The 16,768-nt window shown below is 42.6% G+C and overlaps 1 protein-coding gene across 1 annotated transcript in view; it reads right to left on the reverse strand.

Moving 5' to 3' along the window:
* Positions 1–328: 328 nt before the first annotated feature.
* CUEDC2 (CUE domain containing 2) overlaps positions 329–16,768 on the reverse strand; it is a 33,426-nt gene continuing 16,986 nt past the window's right edge. Inside the window, exons 4-9 of the mRNA XM_073585765.1 lie at positions 13,993–14,054; positions 12,413–12,519; positions 10,014–10,181; positions 7,237–7,289; positions 5,771–5,831; positions 329–2,054 (exon numbers count right to left, since the gene is read on the reverse strand). Coding sequence (XP_073441866.1) covers positions 1,908–2,054; positions 5,771–5,831; positions 7,237–7,289; positions 10,014–10,181; positions 12,413–12,519; positions 13,993–14,054 — 598 coding nt within the window. The 3' untranslated portion in view covers positions 329–1,907. The remainder of the gene's footprint in view (positions 2,055–5,770; positions 5,832–7,236; positions 7,290–10,013; positions 10,182–12,412; positions 12,520–13,992; positions 14,055–16,768) is intronic.

The following is a 16,768-nucleotide window of genomic DNA, read 5'->3' on the forward strand; positions in this document are numbered from 1 at the left end:
ATGGATTATTCTGCCATTGTTGCTCAAGTTTAAAGGGAACCTGTCACCAGGTTTGGCCGATATAAGATGCGGCCACCGTACAGCATTCTATAACGCTGTAGATAAGCCCCCGATCCGACCTGTAAGATAAGAAAAATAAGTTTTATTATACTCACCCGGGGGGGCGGTCTGATGGGTGTCCCAGGTCCAGGTCCTCCTATCTTCTTGTGATGCTGCCCTCCGGCTTACTTCATCGCTCCCCAGCATCGCTCTCCTGCGCAGGCGTACTGATCTGCCCTGTTGAGGGTAGATCAAAGTACTGCAGTTTGGAAAGGTCAGGGAGGCCCAGCGCCTTGCGCACTGCAGTATTTTGCTCTGCCCTCAACAGGGCAGATAAGTACGCCTGCGCAGGAGTGCGATGCCGGGGAACATGTGAAGTCAGCAGGAGGGCGGCATCGCAAGATGGGAGGTGCCGGAACTGGACATGCGACACCCATCAGACCGGACCGCCCCCTGGGTGAGTAAAATAAGTTATTTTTCTTATCTTTCAGGTCGAATCGGGGACTTATCTATAGCATTATACAATGCTGTAGATAAGCCCTGAAAGGCGGTGGCCGCATCTTATACTGGCCAAACCTGGTGACAGGTTTGCTTTAAATTTTACAGTATTCACTGTGCAGTAAGTTACCTTGAGGTTTTATACAGCAGTTTATGTGCTATTACAGAGGTACCTAATATAGATAAGCGAATACATTGGCAGGACACAGATCCAGCAGGTATGTCCATATTTTGGGGTTTCTGGACTGGCGAGTAATGAATCCCATCTCTCAGAATACCTGGCATCTCTTATGATCCACAGGCCCAGCATGTACACACGGTTGCCTCATGACACATCCGTGGGGTTAGAAATCGGAAAGGGTGCTGGGAATGCTGGCAGAGAAGAGGCATGCGGTTCACAGAGCTTGTACTCAGTGCGCACAGAATAGTGACGTGGCTGCTGGATCATGGGCCTTTTTATTGATTTGCTCATCTGTAATGCCAATTACATGTAGTTTTACTGCTTTTATAAAAAGCAAACAAAAAAAAATTTAAACAATCTTTTATGGAAATAATGATGTGAAAGTTTTTTTTTTAAAAAAAAAAATACTTCTGTATTGCTGATTATTGTAAATGTAGCTATCTCCTACAAAGCTTTAAGAATAGCGTGCAGAGTGTCGGTGATGGGCTGACAGTGGGGGCACCCCTCCTCTGTCTATTTACTTAGTCAACCATTACATCTAAGGGGTTAGATGCAGCCATGGAAGATAGATCTGATACCTCCAGTTACAGGAGGGTGCTGGCTGTGTAACATAACCCACACCCGCCATATATTGGGCCAGGGTCATTTCCTAACTCTGATTCATACACCGGTACCTAGTCCAAAAAATGAAAACTAGAATTGGATTATGGAGTGCCACTTTCTGGTAGCTCAGCTTTTCGGTATAATGGACATTGTTTCTTTGAGCAGTTATTGTAGTTCCAGCTGTTCACACCCTGGCAGCATTATGTTCTTATAAATTATACCATGGCTTCTTCTTTATTTCTGGCACATGACATTGCTGGCAGAATTTTCCAGTTATGCATCGATATGTGGGTTACAGCCGAGGACAGCTTTTCACAGCGAATATATGTAATATACTAGTCAGTTTCTGATCCTATGGCTATAGATGTTGTAGCCAGCATGGCCTAGCATGTCACCAGATTTACATGCAGAGGCTAGAACTCTTCCATCTGGCCTCATATATTGCTTATTTATTGTGATGGAGATGCTCACACGCCTGTGAAACAAGTGATGAAGTTCTCTCTGTTAGAGATGTACTGTATCCTACCATCAGGGTCACACGCTCCAGACTAAATAAATGCTGAGTGGGTCCAGTTTCATTTTCGTCTCAATGAAACTTGTACTTTCTTGCAGGCTTCAGATTTATGTAGGTTTTCTTCATCTCCTCGCTCTCCGGTTTCCTCATATCTTTGTATCTCTCCCCCTTTGTGCTGACCACTTGATTGTCAATATATCGAATCATTTTCTTAGGGGCCTGAAAATAGATCAACACCAATAAGTCTGAGGGCATCACAGAGCACCATTGTGGACAGTCATAAATATTCATTATACTGTGGGCCATTTTACAGTGGGGAAAAAATGTATTTAATCAACCACCAATTGTGCAACTTCTCCCACTTAAAAAGATGAGAGAGGCCTGTAATTGACATCATAGCTAGACCACAACTGTGAGAGTCAAAATGAGAAAACAAATCCAGAAAATCACCTTGTCTGCTTTGACAAGATTTATTTTGCAAATTATGGTGGAAAATATTTGGTCACCTAAAAACATGCAAGATTTCTGTCTCTTACCGACCTGTAACTTCTTTAAGAGGCTCCTCTGTCCTCCACTCATTACCTATAGTAATAACACTTGTTATCAGTATAAAAGGCACCTGTCTACAACCTCAAACAGTCACTCTCCAAACTCCGCTATGGTGAAGACCAAAGAGCTGTCGAAGGACACCAGAAACAAAATTGTAGCCCTGCACCAGGCTGGGAAGACTGAATCTGCAATAGGCAAGCAGCTTGGTGGGATGAAATCAACTGTGGGAACAATAATGAGAAAATGGAAGACATACAAGACCACTGATAATCTCCCTCGATCTGGGGCTCCACGCAAGATCTCACCCCGTGGGGTCAAAATGATCATAAGAACGGTGAGCAAAAATCCCAGAACCACACGGGCGGACCTAGTGAATGACCTGCATAGAGCTGGGACCATCGTAACAAAGGCTACCATCAGTAACACACTACACCGCCAGGGACTCAGATCCTGCAGTGCCAGACATGTCCCCCTGCTTAAGCCGGTACATGTCCGGGCATGTCTGAAGTTTGCAAAAGAGCATTTGGATTATCCAAAAGAGTATTGGGAGAATGTCATATGATCTGATGAAACCAAAGTAGAACTGTTTGGTAGAACCAAAACTCGTTCTGTTTGGAGGAGACAGAATGCTGAGTTGCATCCATATAAACACCATACCTACTGTGAAGCATGCGGGTGGCAACATCATGCTTTGGGGCTGTTTCTCTGCAAATGGACCAGGACGACTGATCCGTGTACATGAAAGAATGTATGGGGCCATGTATGGTGAGATTTTGACTGCAAACCTCCTTCCATCAGCAAGGGCATTGAAGATGACACGTGGATGGGTCTTTCAGCATGACAATGATCCCAAGCACACCGCCAGGAAAGAAGTCTATTACAATGGGGAACATTCACGAAGATCCACTTACCCCCCCATGCGCGGTTGCAGGTACCGGTTCTGGAAGTGGATCCAAATCCCTCACTGGGCGATCCACGGCAGGTGACTTGCTCCTTGCAGTTGATTGCTGCGTGGAGTGACTACTGGACCGGCTCTCCCGTCCGTCTTTATCCTTTTGGCGGTGCTGGTGCTTAGGCTGCTGTAGCTCCTCATGCTGGTCGCTATCCATCACGCCTGAACGCTTCCAGCCCTGAGGCTGCTTCAGCGTTCCAAATTTGAATAGGTCGCCCTGGCGTCACCTGTTTTCCCGGCCTGCACCGCTGCCTCCCCGGGGAGTGCGCACTGCGCATGCGCCGACCGCGGGGACCCGGAAGTTCCTCCTTCTATTTCCGGGGCAGCGCCGGGTACAGAGCGTCCCCCGGCCCCTACTCCTCCCGGAGCGGCGGCCCGGTCCTCCCCGCCCGCTCACCCTGGACAGCCCCTCAGCTGCAGCGGTGGCGGCTTCGGCAACCGACCCCGCCGCGACAGGGGCCTCCCCGCTGTCTGACCGCGGACGGGACGGTCCCGGATCTTCACCCCGGTAAGTGCTGCGCTCCTGCTGCCGTGGCTCACCCGTCACGGACAGGAACCCAACTGGGGGGCTGAGGAGAGGTGCCGCTCTTTTGTCTGTAGGTTCCTGTCCTTGATGGGCGGACCCCCTCTCTCCGTGGTGCTGTCATGGGTGAGGGAGAAATAACTTTTGCAGTCCAAATTTCTCCTGTTACCCTTGGTAAAATAAAAAAATTTGAACCTGAAGTATTATTTTGTGAAAAAAAGTTAGATGTTCATTTTTTTTAAATATTCAAAAAAATTCCGGTGATGCACCTAAAGGGTTAATAAACTTCTTGAATGTGGTTTTGAGCACCTTAAGGGGTGCAGTTTTTAGAATGGTGTCACTTTTTGGTATTTTCTATCATATAGATCCCTCAACGTGGCTTCAAATGTGATGTGGTCCGTAAAAATAAAATGGTGTTGCAAAAATGACAAATCGCTGGTCAATTTTTAACCCTTATAACTTCCTAACAAAAAAAAAATTTTGGTTCCAAAATTGTGCTGATGTAAAGTAAACATGTGGGAAATGTTACTTATCAAGTTTTTTGTGTGCCGTATCTCTGTGATTTAAAGGGCATAAAAATTCAAAGTTGGAAAATTGCGAAATTTTCGCCAAATTTCCGTTTTTTTCACAAATAAACGCAAGTTATTTGAATGAAATTTTACCACTATCATGAAGTACAATATGTCACGAGAAAACAATGTCAGAATCACAGGGATCCATGGAAGCCTTCCAGAGTTATGACCTCATAAAGGGACAGTGGTCAGAATTGTAAAAATTGGCCTGGTCATGAACGTGCAAACCACCCTTGGGGGTGAAGGAGTTAATGACCAAATACTTATTTTCCACCATAATTTGCAAAATAAATCTTGCCAAATCAGACAAGGTGATTTTCTGGATTTGTTTTCTCATTTTGACTCTCATAGTTGTGGTCTAACTATGATGTCAATTACAGGCCTCTCTCATCTTTTGAAGTGGGAGAACTTGCACAATTGGTGGCTGACTAAATACTTTTTTTCCCCACTGTATGAACAATATGTATTATCCATTTTTTCTACCTAGAACATCCTCCAATTTCTGTATACATAACATCTGTGCACATTTAGGGCTCATTCAAATGTCAATTTTTTTTCTCGCATATGAAAAAACAAAACAAATCAGTTTTCATAAGTGTGCTGGTGGATGCAATTTTCATTCAGTTTTGATCAGTGTGTCCAGCCATTATTATTGTAGGAAAAAATAAAAATAAAATGGTCCACACTTCTGCCCATGAAACAGCTAAAAATGAGCGGCACTAGGCTGACACATGAAGAGCATCCATGTGCAGTCCATTTTTTTCAGGGACCCATTGATTTGAATGGGAGAATTTGATCCACGACTTGGATCAAAAATGCATAGTGCTATTTTTTTATGTTTTCGGAGGCAAAATCTGCAAAATTACATGGACATGTGAACCGCCTCATTGACTACAATGGTTGTGTGTTCTATGAAAAACATAGATACCACATGTATGTGAAAAACTGGAGTCTGAACGAGGCCCAACGTAAATGTATAAAACATAAGTCTATTAAAAGTGATGTTCAGATTTTGACATTCATTTGCTCATGTAGCTGAATTAGAGCTTTTTCCTTTATGTTATGCGAGTTCCTCCTTTACAAGCAACATGTAGACATTACATACACCTCAGTCCATATATACGGTACGTACTGAGGGCACTTATCTATGGCGTGTGATTGCTCATCCAAGATATCTGTTGCTACATTTCTTGAGTTTTCAACCCATTCCCTTTTCCACTGGCCCAGAATATTTGATAACACCGCATGTATACATGATAAAATAAAGAATAACAAAGCGACAGTGCTACGCTTTGTAGCAACTCTTGATTTTGGGATGTGACATGTTGTTGGCCCTTACCTCTTTAGGCATCAAAGGCTTGTGAGTTATTTTGTCATCGTTGTTATCAACCAACATGTATCTGAAGACCATAAGAGAAGCAGAATTAACAAATTCATATAAGTGCATACAAGATCACAAGATCAGATCCGGCTTTCTATAAAGAATGCAATGTAACTCTGCACTAATGTCCAGTCTAAGAGTCAATTTAGGAAAGAGCACTATAGTCTGAATCTCAGGAGACAGATCAATAATGTCCTCTTAACATTACTAACCAGAAGACTACTATGTTTTCATTGACGTCTGGCAGCAGGGGACTCCCATATGGCCATATAACACTAGCTGCAGCTCTTTGCTATACTTGATAAAGAAATGTGGAAAACTGTTGCTTCGTCTCCCCCATTCCCCTACATATCCCTAAACTTGTGAGGTGTCATATACACCGCTGTGGATGTTTGGAAGGAAAGGGAAAAATATAAAATAACCGCAAAATAGCAGCGAGGAGGGAGAGTTAAAAAGCAATACTCAGTAGCTGCTGAACAATGTACGGAATTGTGATGTGCCGCTATATACATTGCTTATATCTGGCCAACACTGGAGAAGATAGCAGCTGATCAGTTGGGGTGCCGGTTGTTGGGACTCCCACCATTCTAATAGTTATCAGCTTTCCAATAGAAACATGTTTGTTCTGGGGCAATACTGTTAAAGGGTATCCGTTAGTAGGATCAGCCCTTCTAAGCCGTCTATATAGGCATGCAGGTCATAGGAAGCTGAATAAAATTATACCTCGATATCTGCTATTAGATTTCTTATTCCAGAGATAAGTTTCACTTCTGTGTAAATTAACTCTTAAGATCTCTGGGCCAGACATAGATTTTCCTGAGAATCTGCCTCCAGAGCTTATAGTAAATGAAAGGGGACAATAGCAGTATGAGACATGTAATGGCTGACAGTCTGCTCTCCTGATCTATATGTCTCACACTGGTAACGACCCCTTTCATTTCTAATAATCTCTGGCGGCAGATTCTCATGTAGATCAGTGTTCGACCCATAGGCCTGAATAGCTCATTTAAATTTAGAGAAAAAAAAACATGAATTTCGCTGTAATAAGATGAAGGAACACCGATCAAAGTATCATTTTATGCAACATGCTATACACCATGTATACGGCTTAGGAGGGTTGATCCTACTGACGGATTCCCTTTCACTCTTCTAATCTCATGCAACCTCTTACAAATATCACTAAATATCTAGTTAACCTGATTCAGCACAAAGGTAACCAAACGGAGACTTAAATCAGATCCATTAAAACAAAAAATAAGACTCCCAACTACTATGATATAGAAGTGTCATGAAAAGAGATACCCTGCTCAAGACCCCTGTACAGTCAGCTGCTAAAGAGAATGGTCATTTTCACTGTAATCTGTGTGGATGCGCACAACTTCCCAAAGACATATGAACATTAATATTTATTGTCACGTACTTACTTCTGTAAAATGAATTCTTTCAGGTCTTCTTTTTTTGGTACTTTTTGCAATACCTAACAGATAAATGTAATAACAGTACATAACATTATTTGACAACACTATAGGGGTTTCCACTGTTTACAAACAAAGTTTTTTAATGCTGAAATTATTTTAAAAAAAAAACTAAGTGACATAACAAATAGTACAGTTCTCTTATTGATTCTGCCTCGGGCGCTCCTCCATAGTGTGACAACCATATGTCACACATCTGAGAATAAGTTCCACAGTGACTTGACATCATGTCATGACGTAAACTTTGCAAAAGAGGGTGAATGACAACAGAATGTTTTCGATGAATTACAACTTTTGTTTGCTTTAATACTTACAGCATACTGTATATACTCGAGTATAAGCAGAGCCATGCATACATGGTTAGGGATGGAGCCATGCATACACGGATAGGGATGAGGAGCCAAGCATACACGGATAGGGATGGAGCCATGCATACCACGATAGGGATGGAGCCATGCATACACGGATAGAAATGGAGCCATGCATACACGGATAGGGATGGAGCCATACATACACGGATAGGGATGGAGCCATACATACACGGATAGGGATGGAGCCATACATACACGGATAGGGATGGAGCCATACATACACGGATAGGGATGGAGCCATACATACACGGATAGGGATGGAGCCATACATACACGGATAGGGATGGAGCCATACATACACGGATAGGGATGGAGCCATGCATACACGGATAGGGATGGAGCCATGCATACCACGATAGGGATGGAGCCATGCATACACGGATAGGGATGGAGCCATGCATACACGGATAGGGATGGAGCCATGCATACACGGATAGGGATGGAGCCATGCATACACGGATAGGGATGGAGCCATGCATACACGGATAGGGATGGAGCCATGCATACACGGATAGGAAAGGAGCCATGCATACACGGATAGGGATGGAGCCATGCATACACGGATAGGGATGGAGCCATGCATACACGGATAGGGATGGAGCCATGCATACACGGATAGGGATGGAGCCATGCATACACGGATAGGGATGGAGCCATGCATACACGGATAGGGATGGAGCCATGCATACACGGATAGGAATGGAGCCATGCATACACGGATAGGAATGGAGCCATGCATACACAGATAGGGATGGAGCCATGCATACACGGATAGGGATGGAGCCATGCATACACGGATAGGAATGGAGCCATGCATACACGGATAGGAATGGAGCCATGCATACACGGATAGGAATGGAGCCATGGATACAAGGATAGGGATGAGGAGCCATGCAGATAAGGATAGGTTCTTATTTATTTAGTCATCTTAGGGGATTTGAACCTTGCATCACAGGAGTGCCAAAATGGCCCCTTGCTGCCATGGTAAACCATCGGATTCCTGTGATTGCAATCATGGGGGCCAAATGAAGGCCCACATGTGTGAGCAGCAGTCGCATCTGTTAGACCCACATGCTTGCTATTGCATTTAGCTGGTATCTGCCATGTGTGACGGAAGCTCAGCCCATGAACCTGCTCCATACACGGGGATCCACTCCATGACATATATTCGTCAATTGGCGTTAAGGGGTAAAAGGTGTTGATCCACCATTACATATCACATCCACTGTATACATGAAAAAAAAAATTAAATTGCCATTTATATTATTTAAAAGCAATCCAATGCAGAATTACATAATATGGTGCCAAGTAACGTGTACGTATGTCCATCTAATGACCTGATAGCTGCTCTCTATCATTACAGAACAGTCAAAGGAAATCACTTTTTGACCCGAGAGCCATTTCTGTTGTCTGCTCTGCAGTATCCAATGATTCTACTAAGCATTGAACTGCAATGACTACTGGGACACCAATAATTCTGAGAATGAGGGCACAGCATTGCCATGGCCTCCTCAATGCAGAGATATTTTCTATGCTTCTTATAAACATTTTTTAAGTCCAGTCTGAGGGTAATGTGCAGATGATAAGGAACTAGCAGCGCTTTGGGCACAGTGCATGTTCGCTCCGTCCAAAATGCTGCTGTCTATTGAACACCGGTGAATCTGCATGTGATCACTGAACCGCGTGGATTCACCACGTTCAATACATTCTATTGATGTAATTTCTCGCGAAGACTAGCGACTCCGCAAGAGAAATTGACATGCTGTGGTCTATGTCCGCAGGTGATCTGCAAGCATCTGTGGATGCACAGTGGACATGGGATTTATTGAAATCCCATCCACTATGCTGTAACATCTGGAAGTTGCAGGTTGGATGTTGCACAAATACACTGCATCCAATCCGCAGCAATTACTCATCATCTGCACATATCCTAAGACAGCATTTACACAGTGCGACAGAAGCAGCTAAAGGACCTCTGATCAGCTACATGCAAGCCAATGAGCAGTCATGTAATAATCTATTTTGACTGGTTGACTTTCATACATGCAGAGCGATAGTTAACTAATTAAAAAAAAATAACGTCATCATTTTCTATAGACATTTTTTGCTTGTTTTGGCTCTTGGAAGGTTTCTGACTAGGAGAGGCCTTTTCTGCCATGATAGGAAACTTGTGTTCCTGTAGGGAAACAAATTGTTTATTAAGGTTTAAAATTGTGTTTGAAACCAAGAAAGTGAAATATACATTTCCTGCTGGCTACGTGAAGTGGTTTACCTCTCATCAAAGATCATTCATATCTGCAGAATGAGAACAGATTATGATATTTCATCATGTGCTGAAAAGTCCCCAACACTGACCTGAGCTTCTGATGGATCATCCAGAGTCACCTCTCCTTCCACTATAATCTGTACAGCATCTTCTAGGTTTCCTTTAGCCATCGAGAGCACAGTCTCAGCCTGACGCAGAGTACATGCTGGGAACATCTCCAGGAGCACATCTACATTATTTTTTGTACATTGATCTTGCTAAAAAAAAAAAAAAATAACGCTGTGAATGAGTTATTGCTTGCAGAGAGTTCTAGATATTATCGGCAGTATCCTGTAAGATTGTTATAACTACTGTGGTAAGCAGGCAGTCATACTAGTATGTAGACCTGACAGTTGTGTAGTATTTGATCAGTTTTTAACATCACTATTTGTAAGACAAAACCAGAAGTGGAACAATCAGAGGATGTTTTGGATGTATTGTCATTCATATACGATCCATATATGCTAACAATTGGTCCGTGTGAAAAAACTGATTTCAACAGCCCAACTGAATAGCATTGGTCCTTGTGCAATTTCAATTTTCTTTTACGGACCGCACTCACACCGAAAATACGGTGGTATGAAGGAACCTTATGAGTATTCAGTATTCACACTCTGTCAGCATTGTGAGACGCTGAGATTTCAGCATATACAGTGGGGCAAAAAAGTATTTAGTCAGTCAGCAATAGTGCAAGTTCCACCACTTAAAAAGATGAGAGGCGTCTGTAATTTACATCATAGGTAGACCTCAACTAAGGGAGACAAACGGAGAAAAAAAAAATCCAGAAAATCACATTGTCTGTTTTTTTTTCATTTTATTTGCATATTATGGTGGAAAATAAGTATTTGGTCAGAAACAAAATTTCATCTCAGTACTTTGTGATATATCCTTTGTTGGCAATGACAGAGGTCAAACGTTTTCTGTAAGTCTTCACAAGGTTGCCACACACTGTTGTTGGTATGTTGGCCCATTCCTCCATGCAGATCTCCTCTAGAGCAGTGATGTTTTTGGCTTTTCGCTTGGCAACACGGACTTTCAACTCCCTCCAAAGGTTTTCTATAGGGTTGAGATCTGGAGACTGGCTAGGCCACTCCAGGACCTTGAAATGCTTCTTAAGCCACTCCTTCGTTGCCCTGGCAGTGTGCTTTGGATCATTGTCATGTTGAAAGACCCAGCCACGTTTCATATTCAATGCCCTTGCTGATGGAAGGAGGTTTGCACTCAAAATCTCACAATACATGGCCCCATTCATTCTTTCATGTACCAGGATCAGTCGTCCTGGCCCCTTTGCAGAGAAACAGCCCCAAAGCATGATGTTTCCACCACCATGCTTTACAGTAGGTATGGTGTTTGATGGATGCAACTCAGTATTCTTTTTCCTCCAAACACGACAAGTTGTGTTTCTACCAAACAGTTCCAGTTTGGTTTCATCAGACCATAGGACATTCTCCCAAAACTCCTCTGGATCATCCAAATGCTCTCTAGCAAACTTCAGACGGGCCCGGACATGTACAGGCTTAAGCAGTGGGACTCGTCTGGCACTGCAGGATCTGAGTCCATGGTGGCGTAGTGTGTTACTTATGGTAGGCCTTGTTACATTGGTCCCAGCTCTCTGCAGTTCATTCACTAGGTCCCCCCGCGTAGTTCTGGGATTTTTGCTCACCGTTCTTGTGATCATTCTGACCCCACGGGGTGGGATTTTGCGTGGAGCACCAGATCGGGGGAGATTATCAGTGGTCTTGTATGTCTTCCATTTTCTAATTATTGCTCCCACAGTTGATTTCTTCACTCCAAGCTGGTTGGCTATTGCAGATTCAGTCTTCCCAGCCTGGTGCAGGGCTACAATTTTGTTTCTGGTGTCCTTTGACAGCTCTTTGGTCTTCACCATAGTGGAGTTTGGAGTCAGACTGTTTGAGGGTGTGCACAGGTGTCTTTTTATACTGATAACAAGTTTAAACAGGAGCCATTACTACAGGTAATGAGTGGAGGAAAGAGGAGACTCTTAAAGAAGAAGTTACAGGTCTGTGAGAGCCAGAAATCTTGATTGCTTGTTTCTGACCAAATACTTATTTTCCACCATAATATGCAAATAAAATGAAAAAAAACAGACAATGTGATTTTCTGGATTTTTTTTTCTCAGTTTGTCTCCCATAGTTGAGGTCTACCTATGATGTAAATTACAGACGCCTCTCATCTTTTTAAGTGGTGGAACTTGCACTATTGCTGACTGACTAAATACTTTTTTGCCCCATTGTATAAGGACAATGAAGCGTGTGCCATGTTTAGCTCAGGTTTGGGGAATGGCTGTTCTGAACTAGACAACCCTTTTAACTAACAGAAAAGTGCAGTTTTAATGGTGATGTAAAGACTCATCAAAACTGATACTGCAAGTGCCCCGGCACATAGTGAATAGCCATAAGCTCACCTGTTACTGTAGCCATAAACTCACCTGTGCCTCTGCTCCTTCAGACACTACACATAAGCCATTTTCTCTTGGTTCAATGCCACCAGATTCTTTAGACACCAGTGAAGTCCCAGATGTTACAGGGAAGCGTTCTTCATGAAAAAGCAGAAAGCACATTTTCAAATTGTAGAGACGCAATTTTATCCCTCAATATAAATAGGAAATGATTTGTATCCTAAGTGATGTTATAAAAAGCATGCAATGGGCATGCTGCCCAGGCCCCCCACCCGTCTCCTTTACTTACCAGGACATGCAATTGCTGCAGTAAACTACTGACTGCAACACGTCACATACAACAGTAGCAGAATGTACAAAACCGGTCACGAATTCCTGTTCTGGCCGTACGGACATATGACCACTGGAGCTAGTTATTAGCCATATCTGTCACATGGCTGCCCTGGCCGGAGGGGAATCAAGGAGACTAGTGGGGACCCAGGCAGTGTTAGAACATTGGGGCAAGGATAGGTAAAGTAAGTTTATTTATTTTTTTTTGTTGGATATGAAGATATCCACTTTCGCACTTTTGATCACTGACCTGTTTCCGTGGAAGTGAGCAAAAAACCAAGTGTGAATGACTATATTCTCGTTTAACTACTCAAGAAATAGTTGGAGAACTGATTTATTTTCTAGTGTGCTATGAAAAATATGTAATATATTATTGTAAGAGTATCTGCTGTATGACGGAACCTACGATTCATGATACTAGTGCAGAAAGCATTTAGCAGCAAATATCATACACTCTAAATAAGCATATATATATATATATATATATATATATATATATATATATATATATATATATATATATATATATATATATATATATATATATATATATATATATATAAAGAATCAAAGTCTTAGAACAGACCATATTTCTGCAGTCATATCCGGCACAAAGGCGCAGATCAATGCATTTATACTAAGAAACAAATACAGTGTGTCCGGAAAGTCATGGTGCACTTTTGACCAGTCACAGGAAAGTATACAAGTATACCACGATCCCCAGATCTGACGCCCTTAGACTTTTACTTTTGGGGTTATGTGAAGCAATGTGTACATTGAACTTATCAACGACATTAATCACTTAAAACAGAGAATCACAGACGTTATTCACCCAGTTACACCGGACGTCCTTACCTGTGTGCAGCAAGAACTTCACTATTGTTTGGATGAGTGTAGGGCAACAAATGGAGCCCACATCAAACTGCACTGAATAGGTATGAAACTGGGAGGATTTTCCTTTTATTTGGAGCAGATTTCACATTTCTATAGTCTTTTGTTGCTTTCCAGTGACTGGTCAAAAGGGCACCATGACTTTACGGACACACTGTATATTAAAACAATAATGGTGATAAATACCCCTGACCAAAATAGACATCCCAAAAAGCACCAATCAAATGCAAAACCAAGAAGAAAAAAAAAAGTGTGCAAGGACAGAATAAATAGAAATTGATCAAAATTCCTTTGATAGTAAAATTGCGCCCTGTTGACAATTCATAAAGAGATCATATAGTGCTCCAGTTATATTAAATTGTCCACAATATCGACTACATCTAACTTACTGTTATTCCGAGCTTCATTTAGCCGTCCTGATAGCTCAAACATCATCTCATAGACCGTCTCACTACAAATGAACAGAACAAGTTACTCATCAACCAACCACATCCCTAAAAACATGAAAACTACAAGCCTGTAGGCCTCTCACATCTGCACCAATTGTATTGTTTGCTAGCAGAATAAAATGAGGTAATTGGACAAAATGACCCCAATAAACATCAATAACACACTTTTGTAAAAGACCCCAAAGAGAACATGAGGTCGCTGCATTCACTTACTGACCGTCTCAAGAAGATAGTTACAGAAGAGAGTTATGCAGATTATCACATATGACAAATACATTTTTCTTTAATCCAGTTTTATTTTCTGATTACAGATTTTTTTTAAGTCTATTTTTTTACATGATCATTGCGGCAGTTATCTTGCCTGAGCTCTCGCTCTAAGCTGTGATTTGCTTTATAACAACTAGGTGGAAATAAGAAACCTCACTTAAGGCCCCGTCTCAGTAAGCGATCTCGGTAGCGAGATCGCTGCTGAGTCACAACTTTTGTGACGTAACAGCGAGCTCACCAGCGAGATCGCTGTGTGTGACAGCGATCAGCGACCGGCCCCCCTGCCGGTATCGCTGATCGCTGGAAGAAACCTCTGGACATTTCTTTGGTCGCTGGTCTCCCGCTGGCCAGCACGCATCGCTGTGTGTGACAGGCGGGAGACCAGCGATCAGGTGTAAAAAATAATAAAAAAAATATAGTTATTCTCACCTTCCGACGTCCCATTCAGCCATCCTGCCTCTCTCCACGCTCCGGTCCCAGTGATCCTTTGCACGAATGACCGCGAGACTTTGTTATCCCTCGAGACCGTGACATCTCGCGGTCATTCTCGCAAAGGCTCACTGGGACCAGAGCGTGGAGAGAGGCAGGATGGCTGAACGGGACGTCGGAAGGTGAGAATAATATATTTTTTATTTTGATTCTATTTTTTACAGGAATGGCCAGCGATGCCGGGCGCTCGGCATCGCTGTGCTGATCGCTGGTGAAGCTGTCTGTGTGACAGCTCACCAGCGATCACATAGCGACTTACTAGCGATCCTGACACCTTGATATCGGTGTCGGGATCGCTGGTAAGTCGCTTAGTGAGACGGGGCCTTTAGGGTGCAGTGCAGTCAGACGGCCGTATCAACCGCACTGTGATCAGAACGCAGTGCGCAGACGGGCCAGCGACTCTACTGACCCGAAGCGTGAAAACTACATAAAAATGCATGAAACAGTCACACTTGGGTCAGTCCGTGCACTGAGTTCTGCTTACGGTCCAATTTATACAGCCATTTGACTGTACCCTTCGAAAAAAAACCCTGTTGCCTTCTACAGGCATGATCCATGAACTATGCAAAGGTCACTGTGCAGGGGTGGGAAAAAAGTTATCTGTGTGTATCACCTACACCCAGCACTCATCTCATACTGCACCCTATGCCCAGTGTGTGTGCACTGCAATAAATTCTGTAAAAACCACTTCTGTTTTTAAAGCATGTGGTACTTATGTATTTACGGGAGTTTGTGGGTGGGGTCTTATGTAGGTCTTCCTCCCTTGGCTGCTTTTCTCCCTTTTTTCCACTATGCCTGGACTTTCTAGATTGGGTGTTATAGTTCAATAAAATGGAGCCAAAGTCAGCACGTGCGCACACCGCTCCTATGCAGGGCGCATACGCACGGCTATATTGATGTTGTATCACATTACTTTAAAAAAATGGCGCAGGAGTCGAATTCGCATACAGTGTCTGCAATAAAAATAACACCGTAGTGTGGTATGTGTACGCGGTGACTCTGCACCACACTGCGCAAGCGCCACCCCATCCCGCCTTCGGATAGAAGGACCCATCCATCATTATATATATGATAATTGGTCAGAGGTAGAGGATTGATTGTGAGCCATGACAAAAAGGGAGGCAGTAGCTGCTGAAGTGAACTTCAGGAAAATTTTAATTAATAGGAAAAATGTGTTTCCTGTTTTCTGCTGTCTAAATATGAGGTGAATCTTATGGTAAGTTGAGTCTTATAGTTTAAAAAAAATATGGTACTGTAAAACATACTAAAAAAAAAAAAACAACAATGTGTGAACATTCCCAAATACTGCAAATGATGATGCGATAAATAACTAGCCCCTTCACCTCCTGCCCGCTTTCACCTTCCTGACCAGGCCAATTTTTTCAATTCTCACCAGTGTCACTTTAAGGCTTCAATGGATTCCAGCGATTCCAAGAATGTTTTCTCTTGACACATTGTACTTCATGATAGTGATAAACACATATCATATTGAACAAACTATTTGTGAAAATATTGGAAATTTGGTGAAAATTCTCGAAATTTTGAAACTTTTAACTTTCATGCCCTTACACCAGAGAAATACTTAAAGTACCTCACATATGCATCACTTTTTAAACATATTTTTTGTTGGAATTAAGAAGGGTTAAAAGTTTATTAGCAATTTCTAATTTTTCCAACAAAATAATTTATTAGCGACCCCATCACATTTGAAGTGACTTTGAGGGGCCTATATGACAGAAAATACCCAAAAGTGCCACCATTCTAAAAACCGCACCCCTCAAGGTGCTCAAAACCACATTCAAGAAGATTATTAACCCTTCAGGTGCTTCCCAGGAATTAATGCAACGTGGAAAGATGTGAAAATGTTACTTTTTCCCCACAAAATGTTACTTTAGCTCCAAATTTAGCATTTTCACAAGGATAACAGGAGAAAATGGACCATACAATTTGTTGTGCAATT

Source organism: Dendrobates tinctorius, unplaced genomic scaffold (genome assembly GCF_039654945.1).
Source record: "Dendrobates tinctorius isolate UK_male_01 unplaced genomic scaffold, ASM3965494v1 ptg000089l, whole genome shotgun sequence".
In the NCBI taxonomy this organism is placed as follows: Eukaryota; Metazoa; Chordata; class Amphibia; order Anura; family Dendrobatidae; genus Dendrobates; species Dendrobates tinctorius.